The 16,269-nt window shown below is 47.6% G+C and overlaps 1 protein-coding gene across 6 annotated transcripts in view; it reads left to right on the forward strand.

Annotated features, from left to right (window-relative positions):
- ASPSCR1 (ASPSCR1 tether for SLC2A4, UBX domain containing) overlaps positions 1 to 16,269 on the forward strand; it is a 91,178-nt gene that overhangs the window by 52,302 nt on the left and 22,607 nt on the right. For 5 of the 6 annotated variants that reach the window (XR_003996575.1, XM_030533967.1, XM_030533968.1 and 2 more), the window contains exons 9-12: positions 962 to 1,043; positions 4,158 to 4,224; positions 8,547 to 8,609; positions 8,958 to 9,010. Coding sequence is in view for 5 of the 6 variants with exons in the window: in XM_030533967.1 (XP_030389827.1) it covers positions 962 to 1,043; positions 4,158 to 4,224; positions 8,547 to 8,609; positions 8,958 to 9,010 (265 nt within the window). In the remaining variant the exon portion in view is untranslated. Of the gene's footprint in view, positions 1 to 961; positions 1,044 to 4,157; positions 4,225 to 8,546; positions 8,610 to 8,957; positions 9,011 to 10,646; positions 11,778 to 16,269 lie in introns of those variants that run through there. The other variant, XM_030533972.1, reaches the window with a different exon arrangement.

The raw sequence follows: 16,269 nt of genomic DNA on the forward strand, positions 1-16,269 counted from the left end.
TTAACAGCATCATCATTATGAGGGAGAGCTGGAAAGGGGTCATTTATTCTTTTGCATCTGGGGATGTGTGGGTGGCAATTTGGGATTGAGGGATAAGCACATTAGCAGAACGATTCTGCTACAGTCATCCACTGTGAAATGATTCATAGTCTTGGGTGAAATTGTCACTTTGATGTTTCACAGTATTACCCCATGATTGAGGTGAAGAGGGACGTTTACACTTGTCTGAGTTATTCAGGCCGTCTTCAAAGTCAGGCAGGCATCATTGTGTCAGCTGGGTTATGGTCTCAAGGTTTTCTTCGCAACCATAAGGGCTAGAAGGATGTTTGTTTTTGTTTTTTGTTTTAATGAAGCTGAGGATCTGGAGTCCTGTTCTGCTTAAAGGAGAAATGGCAGAGAATCCATGAAGTCTGCTTAAGATGAAACCTGTACTGGCACAGATATTCAAAATGTTCTGTGATCTCGTATATCTAGAAGCAAAAAGGAGTTCCAAGATAATATTATGGGCAGATTCAGGAGTTGGTTCAGAATTAGGGTCACCAGATGTCCCGTTTTTAAAAGGACAATCCCGTTTTTTGGGACTTTTTCTTATATAGGTACCTATTATCCCCCACCCCCGTCCTGTTTTTTCACAGTTGCTATCTGGTCACTGTATTCAGAATAGTGTTGCCAAGTGGTGGTGGTCACGCACAGAGAGTGGAGTGGAGCCTTATGGGGAAGGAGAGAATGTGGAGGGACATGGGTTTGGGCTTTTAGGGTGGCTGTGATGGTGCAGTTCTGGGTTTACTGGTGGTGGGGAGGAAGGTGTGCTGAAGGGACTGGGATATGAGGACAGCTGGCATGGAGATGGGAGTGAGAGATACATCGAGCAGCAGTTGGCTGTTTTGGTCTTACATTTACGTTAAGATGAATCTTAGCGGTAGAACTAACAGATTGTCTGTCTCCTTCTCACCCTATTTAGGAAACGTCTGGAAGAAGCTCCCTTCATGACAAAATCTTTGAGAGAAGCTCAGACGAAGGAGAAGTTAGAGCGCTACCCAAAGGTAGCCTTTATTCCTTCTCCTCTTTCTGGCTGAGTGTAAATTTAGTGGTCAAATAGCTTCAGGGCCTAAACTGTGACCACCAGGATCCTAAGCACTTGCAGCTGCTCTTAGAGGAGCGTTTCTAAGGTCTTGTACACTACACAGTTTTGTCTACAAAACAGTGGAGGTGTACACACTACAGTGCTTCTCCCGCTGATAAAACTCTTCTGTTTTGCTGACAAAATGAAACCACCTTGAGAAGAGGGCAGAGATTTTTGCGGCAAAGATAGATCAACAAAGTCTCAGTGTAGACACTGTGTTCATTATGTCACTGTAACTGGCCTCCCCCCATGACCACTTTGCTTACCGTTTTGAACTCCGCTGCCCTGCATCCAGCCACCCAGACGCGGCCCTCCCCTTTCAAAGCCCCAGGTAGTTTTGACACTGGTCAGCGTGGAGAGCTTGTATAGCTACTGCCCAGCTGAGCATGTGGCTCCTGGCAGCAAATGCACTACTGGGGAAGGGAGTAGGTCTCCTGGGTCTGTGGGAGAACTCAGAGGGAATCACCAAATCAAAACTTAATCCTGCTCTTCCTGGCATGCATCAGCAGGCAGGGCGGGTGGGCTGCTGCTGGGGGGCAGGGTGAGACTTGTGCTGTGCAGAGCCAGGGAGTGAGGAAGGGGATTGTGTCAGGGTGTCCCCCTCTTTTCCCTGGTCTCTGCTGAGCTGGGGTGAGAGGACGGGGGCACCAGCTGTCTCTGCCCGCCAGCTTCTGCCTCAGGATTGGTTGCTTCCAGCTGCTGTCTGAACTTAGAGACAGCGTGCCAAGACACTCACTCTCCCCCAACTCTGTCTGTCCATCTGTCCCTCTCTCTCACTCACACACCCACCTGTCTACCTCTGTGGGCTTCTTGTGTTAGTGTGCAGCAATGTCAGTTCGTTCATATTACCAAGTGCTACTTTAAAACATGATTTACAATGTGTTACTTTTTGGGCACACACAGCAATCAAAACAAGGGTGCTAGCGTGGTGCAAGCAAACAATGCCAAGCTCAGCACGCTACAGCAACACGCATTACTGTGGCTCAGTGTTAAAATGCTCCTTCAAGGCATCCCCCACCCAAATAGCCCATTGGGCTCCTTTTTTGCCTTGTGTTCATACCGCACAGCACAATACTGAACACAATGCAGGATCCATGCTTTCTGACAAATGGCTGGGGTGCAAGTTACCAGGGAAGTTGAAAGCAGCTGGCAATCTAATAGGATGCCCATGAATGATGGCATTGAAAACTTTTATTATGTGATGCTGTCCCTGACCCATAAGGCATTGCAAACCCTTTCCAAAGCACCCTGTGGCCAGTTACACAGTGGGATAGTTACCCTCAGTGCACTGTTCTGTGTCAGTACAAGAGCTGCTATTGTGGGTGTGCTCCACTGACACAAGGAGCATAGTGTGGACGTACAACAGCGGTTTAATTACAGTGGTGGCTGTATATCAGCATAACTTCGGTCGACAAAACTCTGTAGTGTAGACGAGGCCTGACACAGCTTATGTCTACGGTGATGTGCATGTGAAATCATCTGACCATAATGGCTCCATTCAGTAGCAGAGAGAATTAATTTTATTCAATACAAAATTACACAAGACAGTTAAATCCAAAGCAGACTGCGAAGAGCTACAAAGAGATCTCACAAAACTGTGTGACTGGGCAACAAAATGGCAGATAAAATTCAATGTTGATAAATGGGAAGTAGTGCATGTTGGAAAACATAATCCCAACTATACATATAAAAGGATGGGCTCTGAATTAGCTGTCACCACTCAAGAAAGATCTTGGAGTCACTGTAGATAGTTCTCTGAAAACATCTAAAAAAGCTAACAATGTTGGGAACCATAAGGAATGGGATAGATGATAATAAGACGGAAAATGTCATGATCCCACTATTAAATCCATGGTACACCCATGCCATGAATATTGCATGCAGTTCTGGTCACTTCATCTCAAAAAAGATATGCTAGAATTTGAAAGAGTACAGAGAAGGACAACAAAAATGATTATGGGTATGAAACTGCTTCCATATGAGGAGAGATTAAAAAGACTGGGACTGTTCAGCTTGGAAAAGAGACGACTAAGGGAGGATATGATGTGAATAAGGATGTGTTGTTTATCCCTTCCTATAACACAAGGTTCAGGGGTCAGCCAATGAAATTAATAGGCAGCAGGTTTAAAACAAACAAAGGAAGTACTTCTTCACACAACACGCAGTCAACCCATGGCACTTGTTGCAAGAGCATGTTGTGAAGGCCAAAACTATAAATGCATTTAAAAAAAAAAAAAAAAAAAAGCTAGGTGAGTTCATGGAGGACAGGTCCATCAATGGCTATTTAGTGAAGATGGTCAGGGATGCAGCCTCATGCTCTGTATGTGTACCTAGATCTTGTATCAGAGGGGTAGCCGTGTTAGTCTGGATCTGTAAAAGCAGCAAAGAATCCTGTGGCACCTTATAGACGTCTGTTAGTCTAAGGTGCCACAGGATTCTTTGCTGCTTTTACCTAGATCTTTGACTGCCAGATGCTGGGACTGGATGACGGGCTGGATCACTTGATGATTGCCCTGATCTGTTCTTCCACTCTGGGGCACCTGGCATTGGCCACTGTCGGAAGACAGGATACTGGGCTAGACGGACCATTGGTGTGACCCAGTATGGCCGTTTTTATGGTCTTCCTTTATTTTGAAATGGCTTGGAAGCATCAAATGGTGCATATAGCACCCTGTGACATCATGTGAGCTTCCCTCTGTTCCCCTCATCCTCTCCCTTCATTTCTCTCTGCTGACTGTTAGGCTTCTATAGCATCTTGTTCCAAATTAAGTGGCAAGGTCTTTGGGGAGGGGCTGTCACTTCTTCTTGTATGCGCATGTGCGGTCCTCATCCCATTTGGGGTCTCAGGATGCCACCACAATACAAATAATAGTTGATGTTCTTGTGTGCAGCCTCTCAGAAGAGAGTCAATCCTATATGAGCCTCTTGTGAGGAGGAGGTAACCTGGCCTCTACCTGAGCCCTGGCTTTAGTAAATGGGGCTCTTACTCTTTGAGAGTGAATATTTCAGCTGATGCAGCTTTGTTTCTGATTAGGTCGTGCTTCGAGTCCAATTCCCAGACCGTCATGTTCTGCAAGGGTTCTTCCGCCCTGGTGAAACTGGTAAGAGCATCCCTGCTTCTGTCTCACTGGTGACGACTAGCCTTCAGTGCTGTGGGGAGTGATGCAGCTCTGAAGAAGCTGCTTGCACTGTCACATCTCCACCCACCTGAGTGGGCAATCTTTCAAAGATGGGTGCATACCTGGTTGGAAAACTGTTCCCAAAGAACAGTTACTGATGTTTTGCAGTCAAAGCTGGAAAGGCATAATCAAGTGGGGTCCTGCAGCGATCAGTTCTGGGTCCGGTTCTGATCAATATCTTATCAGTGATTTAGATAATGGCATAGAGAATACACTTATAAAGTATGCAGACAAAATCAAGCTGGGAAAGGCTGAAAGTGCTTTGGAGGATAGGATTAAAATTCAGAATGATCTGGAGAAATGGTCTGAAGAAAATAGGATGACATTCAATAAGAAAAAATGCAGAGTACTCCACTTAGGAAGGAACAATCAGTTCCACACATACAAAACGGGAAATGACTGCCTAGGAAGGAGTACTGAGGAACGGGATCTGGGGGTCATAGTGGATCACAAGCTAAATGAGTCAGCAGTGTAGCACTGTAGCAAAAAAAGCAAACATCATTCTAGGATGTATTAGCAGGAATGTTGTAAGCAAGACACAGACACAAGAAGGAATTCTTCCATTTTACTCTGTGCTGATTAGGCCTCAACTGGAGTATTGTGTCGAGTTCTGGGTGCCACATTTCAGAAAAGATGTCGACAAATTGGAGGAAGTCCAAAGAAGAGCAGCAGAAATGATTAAAGGTGTAGAAAACATGATCTCTGAGGGCAAATTGAAAAAAAAAATGGGTTTGTTTAGTCTCGAGAAGAATAGACTGAGAGGGAACACAGCAATTTTCAAGCAACAAAGAGTCCTGTGGCACCTTATAGACTAACAGACATAAGGACTCTTTGCTGCTTTTACAGATCCAGACTAACACGGCTACCCCTCTGTTACTTAACAGTTTTCAAGTACATAAAAGCTTGTTACACAGAGGAGGAGGGCAAAAAATTATTGTCCTTAACCTCTGAGGATAGGATAAGAAGCAATGGGTTTAAATTGCAGAAAGAGCGATTTAGGTTGGACATTGTTTCCAGTTCTGGGGGCTCCGGGCTGGGGCAGGGGTGCGGAGGCGGGGAAGGCTCCAGCTGGGGATGAGGGATTTGCGGTGCAGGAGGGTGCTCCAGGCTGGAACTGAGGGATTTGGAGAGTAGGAGGGGGATCAGGGCTGAGTCGGGGTTGGAGTGCGGGAGGAGGTCAGGGGTGCCCGCTCCAGGTGGCGGTTATCTCAAGCAGCTCCTGGAAGCAGCGGCATGTCTCCCCCTCCGACTCCTATGTGGAGGCGTGGCTAGGCAGCACTGCCCCATTGGCAGGCGCCATCCCTGCCGGTTCTATTGGAGCCAAAGAGGGGAACATGCTGCTGCTTCCAGGAGCCGTGCAGAGCCACGGCACACGCAGAGTGGGGCAAGCTCCTGACCCCGCTCCCTGGCTGGAGCACCAGAGCAGGGAAAGCCGCAAACACTGCTCCCCAGCAGGAGCTCGAGGGCTAGATTTAAATGTCTGATGGCCTGGATGCAGCCTGTGGGCCACAGTTTGCCCACCCCTGGTCTAGATAATACTTAGCCCTGCTATGAGTGCAGGGGACTGGACTAGATCAGTGGCTCTCTACCTTTCCAGACTACTCTACCCCTTTCAGGAATCCGATTTGTCTCGCATACCCCAAGTTTCACCTTCGTTTAAAAACTACTTGCTTTCAAAATCAGACACAAAAATACAAAAGTGTCACAGCGCACTATTACTGAAAATTGCTGACTTTCTCCTTTGTACCATATAATTATAAAATAAATCAGTTGGAATATAAATGTTGTACTAACATTTCATTCTATATAGAGCAGTACAAACAAGTCATTGTCTGTATGAAATTTTACTATGTACTGACTTCGCTAGTGCTTTTTACGTATCCTGTTGTAAAACTAGGCAAATATCTAGATGAGTTGATGTATCCCCTGGAAGACCTCTGTGTACCCCCAGTCGAGAACCACTGGATTAGTTGGCCTCTTGAGGTCCCTTCCAGTCCTACAGTTCTATGATTCTATAAGGAGCTAGTGCAGTCTGTTCATGTTGCTTCAGTGAATTGTGTAAAGAAAGGCTTGGAGACATTCACCTTATGCAGACCTGCAAAGGAAGAGGACTTCTTATCAGGCCTGCTTCATGGGGGCCATGCCCAGAAAAGCTGTGGTGTCCCAGTTGAGGTCATACTATTCTTGCCATACTGCATGGTGTTGTCCCATTAGAGTTGAGACTTGGTCCAGCCAGAGTGAGAGAGAAGACTTGATTCAACTGTTGTGTCTGAAGTTACCAAAGCCCAGAACAAAAAAGCAGGTGTCCTCAGCTGAGCCAGAATAGTGGGGTGTTTAGAGTTTCTTGCAGGGAATATGTCAGGGTATGCACCCAATTGCTCTCCTTGCTACTAATTTAGATTCTTCTCCTTTGGTGAAGGCCTTGCCAACTAGACTACTTGCTGTTGCCCCAGGAAACACCTGCTGTCTCATTAGACCTGAGAATTGGTGACCAGAGTCTCAGGTGTCTGTTCCCCCTCTGCAAATCCAGACTTCCTGGCTATCTGGTGCAAGACTTTTAAAGTTTGTTTGTCAGGGGGTGTGTGGACTTTGTCTACCCTGTTCTCAGGGCATTGGGGGTGGGATGGGTAGCAGGGTTAATTTGGTAACCAGTCAATACCATGTAGTAGAACCAAAGAAATAAGTAAAGGTTCCAGAGATCCCCAGTCTAGTTGAACCTGCAGCTTCAGTCATTTGTGTAGCTAGTGACGTTTCCATTTGAAGGTAGCAACTGGGGTCTGTAGCCAAAGGAGATATTACTCCGTGGTCCAGCAATGGCACCCAGTCTCAGTCTTCTGGCTTGCCAACTGTTGCCTTTTTTGGGTGAAGACCAAACTTCTCATTCCCTTCCTACCAGGGTATATCCTGGCTGAGCAGTTTCCTGCCTTCACTGGGTTACTGCCAGCAAAGACAGTCAGCCTAAACAGACCCCCTTGCTTTCTTTTCAGAGACTGATAACAGAGTGACTGCTACGGACATAAGTTACCACACAGTTCTTTCTAAACAAGACTACTTTTGTCTTAAGATAAAAAGCGTTACTGAGAAAACATTAAAAACAATAAAAGAACCTACACATGCTCAAAGCTTACCAGAGTTGATCCCAACTCTAGCATCGGCTCTGGCAAGAACAGACTTTCAACACTTCATCCTAGGGTTTCTTTGTGGTTACAAGTTCATCATTGCTTCAGCTCCGAACAGGCACCCTAATGACTAGTTGATACAGATCAGGGATCTTTGATCTAGAGTTTCCAGGAAGAGCTAATTAGTATACAGTGGGGGCTTCTTCCCAGGGAATATCTTCAAAAGGTGGCTTTGGAGGGGAGAATTTGCATTCCCCTCACCTCAAGATACTTCCTAGGAAATCCACTTCACGCACATTGATCTAAAGAGACCTTTGAACTTCCACATACCTTCCATAGATTGCATTAATCTTGTTTTCCTCCTAATGAAGGTTCCTACAATCTCAGTTGTACATAAACATTTGCATTTCCAAAACAATGTACCTCAAAGGTAATAATCCTACTTCAGTTAATTTTAATTTAGTTCAATAAAGTTCATTCAGGATATTGTCAGTCTGTCACAGGTGACTGGTGCACACAGCTGTATTTTCCATATAAATGAGTGACCCTGGGAGTGTTTGGGAAGATTCCTTGTGAGCCTGCAGCAGTAAATGTAAGGCTCATTGACTCCTTTCAGAGAAACAGGACTTCCCCTCCATCCCTTAGCCAAAATGTAGGGCCAAGGTGATACTGTGAATGGAGGACCTGATGGACAGATAATGCTCAGGTACTATGGTGAGGTGGGCTATACGAGACCTAGGTAGAGTGCGCTCTCCATCAGGACTAGGTGTGTTTGGAAATCCAAGTGGGGTTTATGGCCTAAAAGGAGAAATGGGAGGAGGAGGAGGATTTTTGCTGGAAGCAAGGGCTGATGCACTGATTTACCCACTGTCTGCTTTGCTGGAACCCTGTGCTGCTATCAAGGGGTCTGCTCCCTCTTTCCAAAGAGGGGTGTAGTGGTGACAACTGTGATATTTGTTCCAGAGAGAGGTACCTGAGGTACAGACTCTGCTGTCATGCAGGAGGGAGTATTTGAGGAACAGGCTATGTCCCTTGCCTAACATACGGGCTGTGTTGGTGGGCTTGTGTGAGATACGGACTGTCCCCCTCATCCTGAAAACCCTTCTCTTCTCCTTCACTTCACAGTTGGCATTTTGAGAGACTTTGTGAGAAGCCACCTTGCAGATGCAGAGCTGCCATTTTACCTGTGTGAGTCCAGTGTTTTCTTGTACCCATTTCTTCCCTTGCAGGCCTTTCCCTGGAGTGATGATCTGGTACAAAGCAGTCTCCCCTCCATCCCCTGGGGTGGTACCCTGATACTTGGCCCAGGTAGGACTGTCTCCCCTGTACATGGCTCAGGAGTGCAAAGGGTTGTAACTTGCTCACCTCAGACTAATTTTTGTAGCCATACTGTACTCTTGCCTGGACTTGAGTTGAAGCATGTATGGACAGTAAGGGTGTGTCTTTCTCTTGAGTGGAAACAGTCCTCCCCCAAACCGGATGCTGCTTGTTCTGGTTTATGTGCTCTCCTGATTGTAACTTGTTCTTTAACTTCAGTTATTGCACCTCCCAGAGCCATCTTGAGAAATGAGAATGAAACCCTCTTCCAGGTGAGTACTACTTCTCTCTGAATTGCTCCCCTTCTCGCCACTGTACCAGGCACTGTACTAATTTTAAAGGGAGGCTAGATAATATTATAACCTCTGTAGATTTGTGCTCAGCAATGGCCAATGGATTCAAGTTTTCATAAGCTCCTCACCAAGCGGTCCTCTGTGTGCGGCAAATGCAGTGTCTGTTTAATGAAAAGTTGTTGTGCCTGGGTTCTTTAGTCAGGTGTGAGACATCATCCTTGCCTTAAAGAGATTATCTAGAATCTTCCTTTGAAGAATTGTAAGAGGCAAGTTACTGGGCTAGACTGACTTGTTGTCTGACCCATTGTGGCAAAAGGTGGAATACTTGACGAAACAGACCATTTTTCTTATCTGCCACTATACGAGGTTGAAGGCCGGACATAGAGGGACTAGTGGTCTGACACTGGAGGTAGTCTCTCTTGGCTTACTGTTGATTTCAGGAATAGGGAAGGTTGATTTAGGCGGACTTGGGTGTTGTGGAGGATCCGCTTTCCATGTTGTGAATTTTCCAGCAGGCTGGAATTCCTGGAGGCAGGGCTGTCCCTAGAGGGGTGCGGGTCCCAGGATATAAGCGGCGAGTTTCTATCTGCAGGGGGGATGCTCATAGACTCATAGACTCTAGGACTGGAAGGGACCTCGAGAGGTCATCGAGTCCAGTCCCCTGCCCTTATGGCAGGACCAAATACTGTCTAGACCATCCCTAATAGACATTTATCTAACCTACTCTTAAATATCTTCAGAGATGGAGATTCCACAACCTCCCTAGGCAATCTATTCCAGTGTTTAACTACCCTGACAGTTAGGAACTTTTTCCTAATGTCCAACCTAAATCTCCCTTGTTGCTCCCGTGCTCCTCCTGGCTCTGCTCAGGCCCTGTCCCTTCCCCGCCTAGTTCCACCCCCTCCCCTGAGTGCGCTGCACCCTTGCTTCCCCCCCCCGCCAGCACCTTCAGATGCCGTGTAACAGCTGATTGGCGGTAGGCACTGGGAGGGAGGGGGAGACGCTGATCAGCAGGGCCTGCTGGAGCGATGGGGAGGTTGGTGGGGGGCTCCTCCTTGCCCCGTGCTGCCTCCCACCTCACCTTCCTGCGTGCCTCCTCATGAAGTGCAGGGCCCCCCAAAGCCCAGGGTGGTCGCCCCTATTTGCTGCACCCTAGGGATGGCTCTGCCAGGAGGCTTTTGCACTTGCCAGGTGCAAGTCTAACTGAAGTCTCAGTACAGAGCCTCCTTTGGAGTGAAGAACTAACTACTAGAGAGACAGTGAATAGCTCTGCCATTGACTTTGCTGGCAGCTTCACTGTATATAGACAGGGCTTCCCTTCAGGACTGGAGTGTGGTCATTTGTAGAGTGATATGCCAAAGATCATTTGTAAGGTGAGGAGTCAGGCAGAATGTAATGGGAGATTTTGCTTCCGGAGTGTATGTGAGAGGGCTTTTCTGGCGACATAATGAATTAGGAAGGGATTAGAGTGCCTCTGAAGTTGTTTATAGTGGAGCTTTCCAAATTCCACACCTTCCTAGCCAGGCCATGTGGAGGAGACACAAGTGCAGCTGTTGCTAGGCTATTGAATATGCATGGAGACAAACAGTATGAGCACATGCGTTCACACCCCCAGCCTGATCCCTTCCTGGGCCTGGAGCCTGCTGAATCCCCTTGACCAAAAGCTACAATTAGCCCCGAAGACGGTGGTTCTACAACATTTGCTAATGGCCAAGCTCCTCTCCTTGTCACAACGCCTTTGCCCAGGATCCCCAACTAAGGAACGTTTCAAGTGTGCTCAGCGTCCTGAGTCTCCTGGTACTGATCACAGCCCTGGTTGGTCAGTGGCTCAAGAACTGTGCTGGCCCCAGCTACACCGCCTGAGTGTTGCTGCATCTGTATTGACCTTGCTCTCTCTACCTGAGCCTGGCCTTTGCCTGAATGTGCTGGTGTGCCTGTCAGCCCAGCCCCAGGCAGGAATGGGACAGTCACTGTGAGAGACACACACAATGTTGTCTTGGTGGAAAACAGCCAGTCTAGTGTTTTGTCTCTTCAAAGCCACTTCATGTATTTTAATTAATAACAGAAATGCCAAGGGAAAGCTCCTCATGCCTTTGAACTGGGAATTTTTCCCACTCATTGTGAAGACAACTCCCCTCAGCTTCCCCCCAGTTTGTGCCACTTGCCCACAGCTGCCACCCAACACGTTGTCTCAAATTTCTACACAGTTGCTGCTGTGGGAAATGGGAGAAAGAATTTCTGTTTGGAGCTCTGGGAAGTTCCTGGATAATAAACGAAACTGTGATTCAATTTCTAATGACATGAGTGGAGTAAATTCCTGAAAATGGGAAGTAATGGAAGATAATTTGCACTGGTGTGGGTGGGGGGAGAAGGGACACCTTCCCTTCTGCTTTTTGACTTCCCTTTATCCCTGCCTCCAACAAACCCCTTTTGATCCTATCTGCCTCTGTAGGGCTGGTCTGCATTGGAAACTTACATCAGCATCGCTGCGTGTTTCAACTACTGTCTCTCGGGAAGGTGGAGTCCTGTACCTACAGGAGAACCCCTCCCTTTGGCATACGTAGTGTACACTGAAGCACTGCAGCGGTGCAGTTGCAGCGCTGGAGCATATTCAGTGTAGACATATCTAACTCCCAATCTGTGCCATCCTCCCTTTTCCTTCTCAACTCCTCTGGTGTATAGGTCACATTCAGCACCTACAGCTTCTTCCTCCAGTTCCCATTTTGGCCTTCTCTTGCAGGATGAATGGTCTACAGAAGGTAGGGCAGGAGCTTCTGTTTTCCAAGACTCCTAACACGAGGCCAAAGGGGGGAGGGATACACCATACAACTGAAAGGTGACACATCCAAACCTGAGTTTAAACAAAGAAATGCTATTTTTAAAACTGGGTAATAATCTGTGGAAATTGTTGCCACGGGATGGTGTTGAGGCTCAGAATTTAGCAAGGTTCAAAGTGGGATTGGATGCTTATACAGATAACAGCAATATCCAGAGTTGTTATAACTGTTGCTAACAAAATTTGGAAAGGATATAAAATCTCATGCTCCAATCTCTAACTATTAGGGATTAATGGAGAACAAATTATTCAACATCTGCCTGCTGCAGTGTTTTATGAACCTTCCCCTGAAGCATCTGGTACTAGCCACTGCTAGAGACAGGCAGAGGTGAAAGTAACTTACAGGACTTACCGGTACTGCCGGAGACCTGAGGGGGGCGTGGCCTCAAGCAGAAGAGGCAGGGCCTCTCAAGATTTAAAGGCCCTGGGGCACTGGCTGTGGCTGGGAGACCCAGGGCTTTTAAATCAACCAGGGGATCCCAGCTGAAGAGGTGACTGGGAGCCCTCCGGGGCTCAGGGACAAATTAAAGGGCCCAGGACTCCGGCTGCTGTGGGGAACCCTGAGCTTTGCTGGGCTGGGGCTGGGATTTAAAGGGCTCTGGGCTGCCCGCAGCCGCGGGGAGCTCTGAGCCCTTTAAATCCTGGCCCCAGCCCGGCCGTTGGAGCTGCGGGCGGGATTCAGAGGGCTCAGAGCTTGTTTGTAGATCAAACGGATGCCTGCCTGCATATCTTAAAGGACATGAGAAACACCATTAAGTCCTTGGGTATCATGGTAAACCTCACCAAGTCTGTCCTCGCCCCTACTCAAACAATAGAGTTTATGGATGCAGTCCTGGATGCAAATCAAGCAAGGGCTTTCCTTCCGGAAGCACGGCGCCTGGCTATAGCAGGCATAATTACCAGCCTCTGCAAGTTTCCCACCACCACAGTAAGGCAGTGCCTCAGGCTGCTGGGACACATGGTGTCCTGTACATACTTGGTGCAACATGCCAGGCTAAGGCTCAAGCCGCTTCAGATTTGGTTGATGTCTGCCTATCGACTGGGACGTGATGGCCTGGAAATGGTCCTCGCGGTCCCGAAGTGCACACTCTGTGCCCTGCAGTGGTGGCTGGACCACCAGATGGTGGGTGCTGGGGTCCTGTTCCATTCCCCCTAATCCACCTTAACCCTAGTCACAGACGCATCTGCCCTGGGATGGAGAGCCCACGTCGGGAACCTGGGGTTGACTCCGACCCCACTCCGAGGTAAGGCTTGGGAGTCACCTAACTGGAATTGATAAGAGCAATCACTCGAAGAAAAAAAAAACGGTTACTTACCTTTCTGTAACTGTTGTTTTTCGAGATGTGTTGCTCACATCTATTCCATTCCCCTCCACCTTTCCCTCTGTTGGAATAGCCGCAAGAAGGAACTGAAGTGGGGGTCGGGCCGGCAGGGGCTTGTATGGATTGCCATTTCGGTGCCACTGCAGGGGGCTCCCCAGCCGGCCTGACAGGTAGCTGCTAGGGAAGAAGTTTTTGACATCCGTGCATGCAGTGTGAGCACATACCTAACTGGAATAGATATGAGCAACATATCTTGAAGAAGAACAGTTACAGGAAGGTAAGTATCCCTTTTCTTTGACTTCTATCCATTGGATCATGTTACACCTTCTCTGCTAGACTGAAGAGCTCACTATTATATATTCTTTCCCATGTAGATACGTACAGATTGAATCAAGTCACCCCATAGCCTCCTTTTTGTTAAGCTAAATATATTGAGCTCCTTGAGTCTATTGCTGTGAGGAATCTTTTCTAATTCTTCATGTGCAGTGTTGTAGCCATGTCAGTCCCAGGATATTAGAGACACAAAGTTGGTGTGGTGATATCTTTTATTAGACCAACTTCTGTTGGCGAGAGGGACAAGCTTTTGAAGTTACATAGAGCTCTTCTTCAGGTCTGGGAAACTTACTCAGGCTACATCTACACTGGGGCCATGTCTACACTAGAGACCTTACAGCGGCACAACTGTACCAATGCAGCTCCGCCACTGTAAGATCGCTTGTGTAGCTGCTCTGTGCCAACGGGAGAGAGCTCTCCCATCAACATAATAAAACCACACCAATGAGCAGCAGTAGCTAGGATGGTGGGAGAAGCTGTGTGCACACAACGACCTATCCAGGCAAAACTTATGTCGCTAAGGGTTGGTTTTTTCTTACCCTTGAGTGACACAAATTTTGCTGACTTAAGTGACTGTGTAGACATGGCCTAGCAGCACAGCTGCGCTGCTGTAGCGCTTCTGGTGAAGATGCCCTAAGCTGACAGGAGAGATCTCTTCCGCCTGCTTAATTACTCCACTTCCCACAAGAGGCAGTAGCTTTGTCAGCAGGAGAAGCTGTCCTGTGGACACCACTGTCTACACTGGCACTTTGGTCGGTATAACTTATGTTGCTAAGGGGATCATGCCAAGCGACATAGGTGCTGAGTTTCTAATCTGCTGCGGTGCTCCCCCTGCCCCCACTCCACCCCTTCCCAAATGCCCCACTCCCATCCTGCTTCTTTCCTCCCCTGCCCTGCCTCGTCCCTGCCTTTTTCCACCCAATTCCACCCCATTTCCTGAGTGCACTGCGCTGTCGCTCCTCCCCCCCACCTTCCCAACACCTCCAGCAGATCCGTGGCAGGTGGGATGTGCTGGGAGGGAGGGGGAGGCACTGACTGGTGGGGCCTGCCGGTGGGCAGGAGGCACTGGAGGGAGGGAGAGGCGTTGATGGGGGCTTTTCCCGTGGGTGCTCCAGCCCCAGAGCACCCACGCAGTTGGTGCTATGCCGGGCGGCATAAGTTATACAGAAGTAAGTTCTATTATAGACAGTCTCGGTGGTGTCACAGCTAAATACAGTGTGGAACAGCTTGTTTAGCATAAGTAGTTCACACACATTTCAAGGGACCATTCAAGGTGAATTGTCCTGTCAACACCCTCCAGTCAGAGGGAGGAACCAGCTGGTGAGAGGAGCTTCTGGATGGATAGTGGATTATAGATAAGGCTGTGAGTCTGTCACAGAGATCATGGATACCCTGACTTTCTGGGACTTATGCAGCTGCAGCGGCTGGTGTAGCAGCCCCAGGGCCATTCACGCTGGCTGCTGCTGGAGTGGCCCCAGGCAGCAGCCTGTGCAGCTGGCCCCTGGCCCCTCTGCCGAGCAACAGTGAGCCCCCCAGAAGCAGCCAGGATTAGTCATCGGTATTTATAAAGTCATGGACAGGTCACAGGCCTGTGAATTTTTGTTTATTGCCCGTGACCTGTCAATGACTTCTGCTAAAAATACCCATGACTAAAACTTAGCCTTTGTTATAGATTGTTGCAATTAGTCATAAAATCAGTGTGTCTGTTCAGTCTGATTTGTAGTGTCTTAACAAAGTTATGAATTTAAGCTCTAATTCTTCAATCATTCTTGTGGCTCTTTTCTGAATCCTCTCACATTTATCAACATCGTTCTTGAATTGTGGGCACCAAAACTGTACACAGTATTCCAGCAGTGGTCACACCAGTGCCAAATACAGAGGTAAAATAACCTTTCTGCTCCTTTAGATTCCCCTGTTGATGCATCCCAGGATCACGTTAGCTCTTTTGGCCACAGCATTGCACTGGAAGTGCATGTTCAGCTGATTATCCACAACTACATCTCTACCCAGATTGCTGTCCTCAGGAGCCAAAAAATCTTACCGCATTATAGGTGAAACCATGTTATATCGAACTTGCTTTGATTTGCCAGAGTGCGCAGCTGCCCCCCTGGAGTGCTGCTTTACTGCGTTATATTCAAATTTGTGTTCTATTGAGTCATGTTATATCCGGGCAGAGATGTACCTCCAAATCTTTCTCAGGGTGTAAAATGCTAGCAACCAGAAACCAACACTTACACCAGTGGGAGCACTTTGTACACACTCTGTACAGGTGCAAATGAGGACTTATCATGAGGGGAATCAAGCGTGGTAAGTATGTGGACCAACAAAGATGATGTGAACTCCTTAGTCTGGTAGGTCTACACAGAAGTTTTTGCTGGTATAGCATTGTCAGTCTGGGGGTGACACTTTATATACTAGCAAAAATCCCAGTGTAGTCAATTTTACTGGTATAAAAGTGCTTTTGCCAGAATAATTTATTTAGTTCAGGGATCCAGTTATAAGCTATACTAGCAAAAGATTTTTTGCTGTTACTATGTTTACTGTAGGAGGGTTTGCCACTAGAGCTGTTGTGGCAAACGATTCAAGTGTAGACATGACTTACGCTGCTTGGTATGCTCACAGGCTTCAGGGATAGCTCAGTGGTTTGAGCATTGGCCTGCTAAACTCAGGGTTGTAAGTTCAATCCTTGAGGGGGCCATTTAGGGATATGGGGCAAAAATCTGTCTGGGGATGGGTCCTGCTTTGAG

The sequence above is a fragment of the Gopherus evgoodei genome, chromosome 15 (genome assembly GCF_007399415.2).
Source record: "Gopherus evgoodei ecotype Sinaloan lineage chromosome 15, rGopEvg1_v1.p, whole genome shotgun sequence".
NCBI classification, from domain to species: Eukaryota; Metazoa; Chordata; order Testudines; family Testudinidae; genus Gopherus; species Gopherus evgoodei.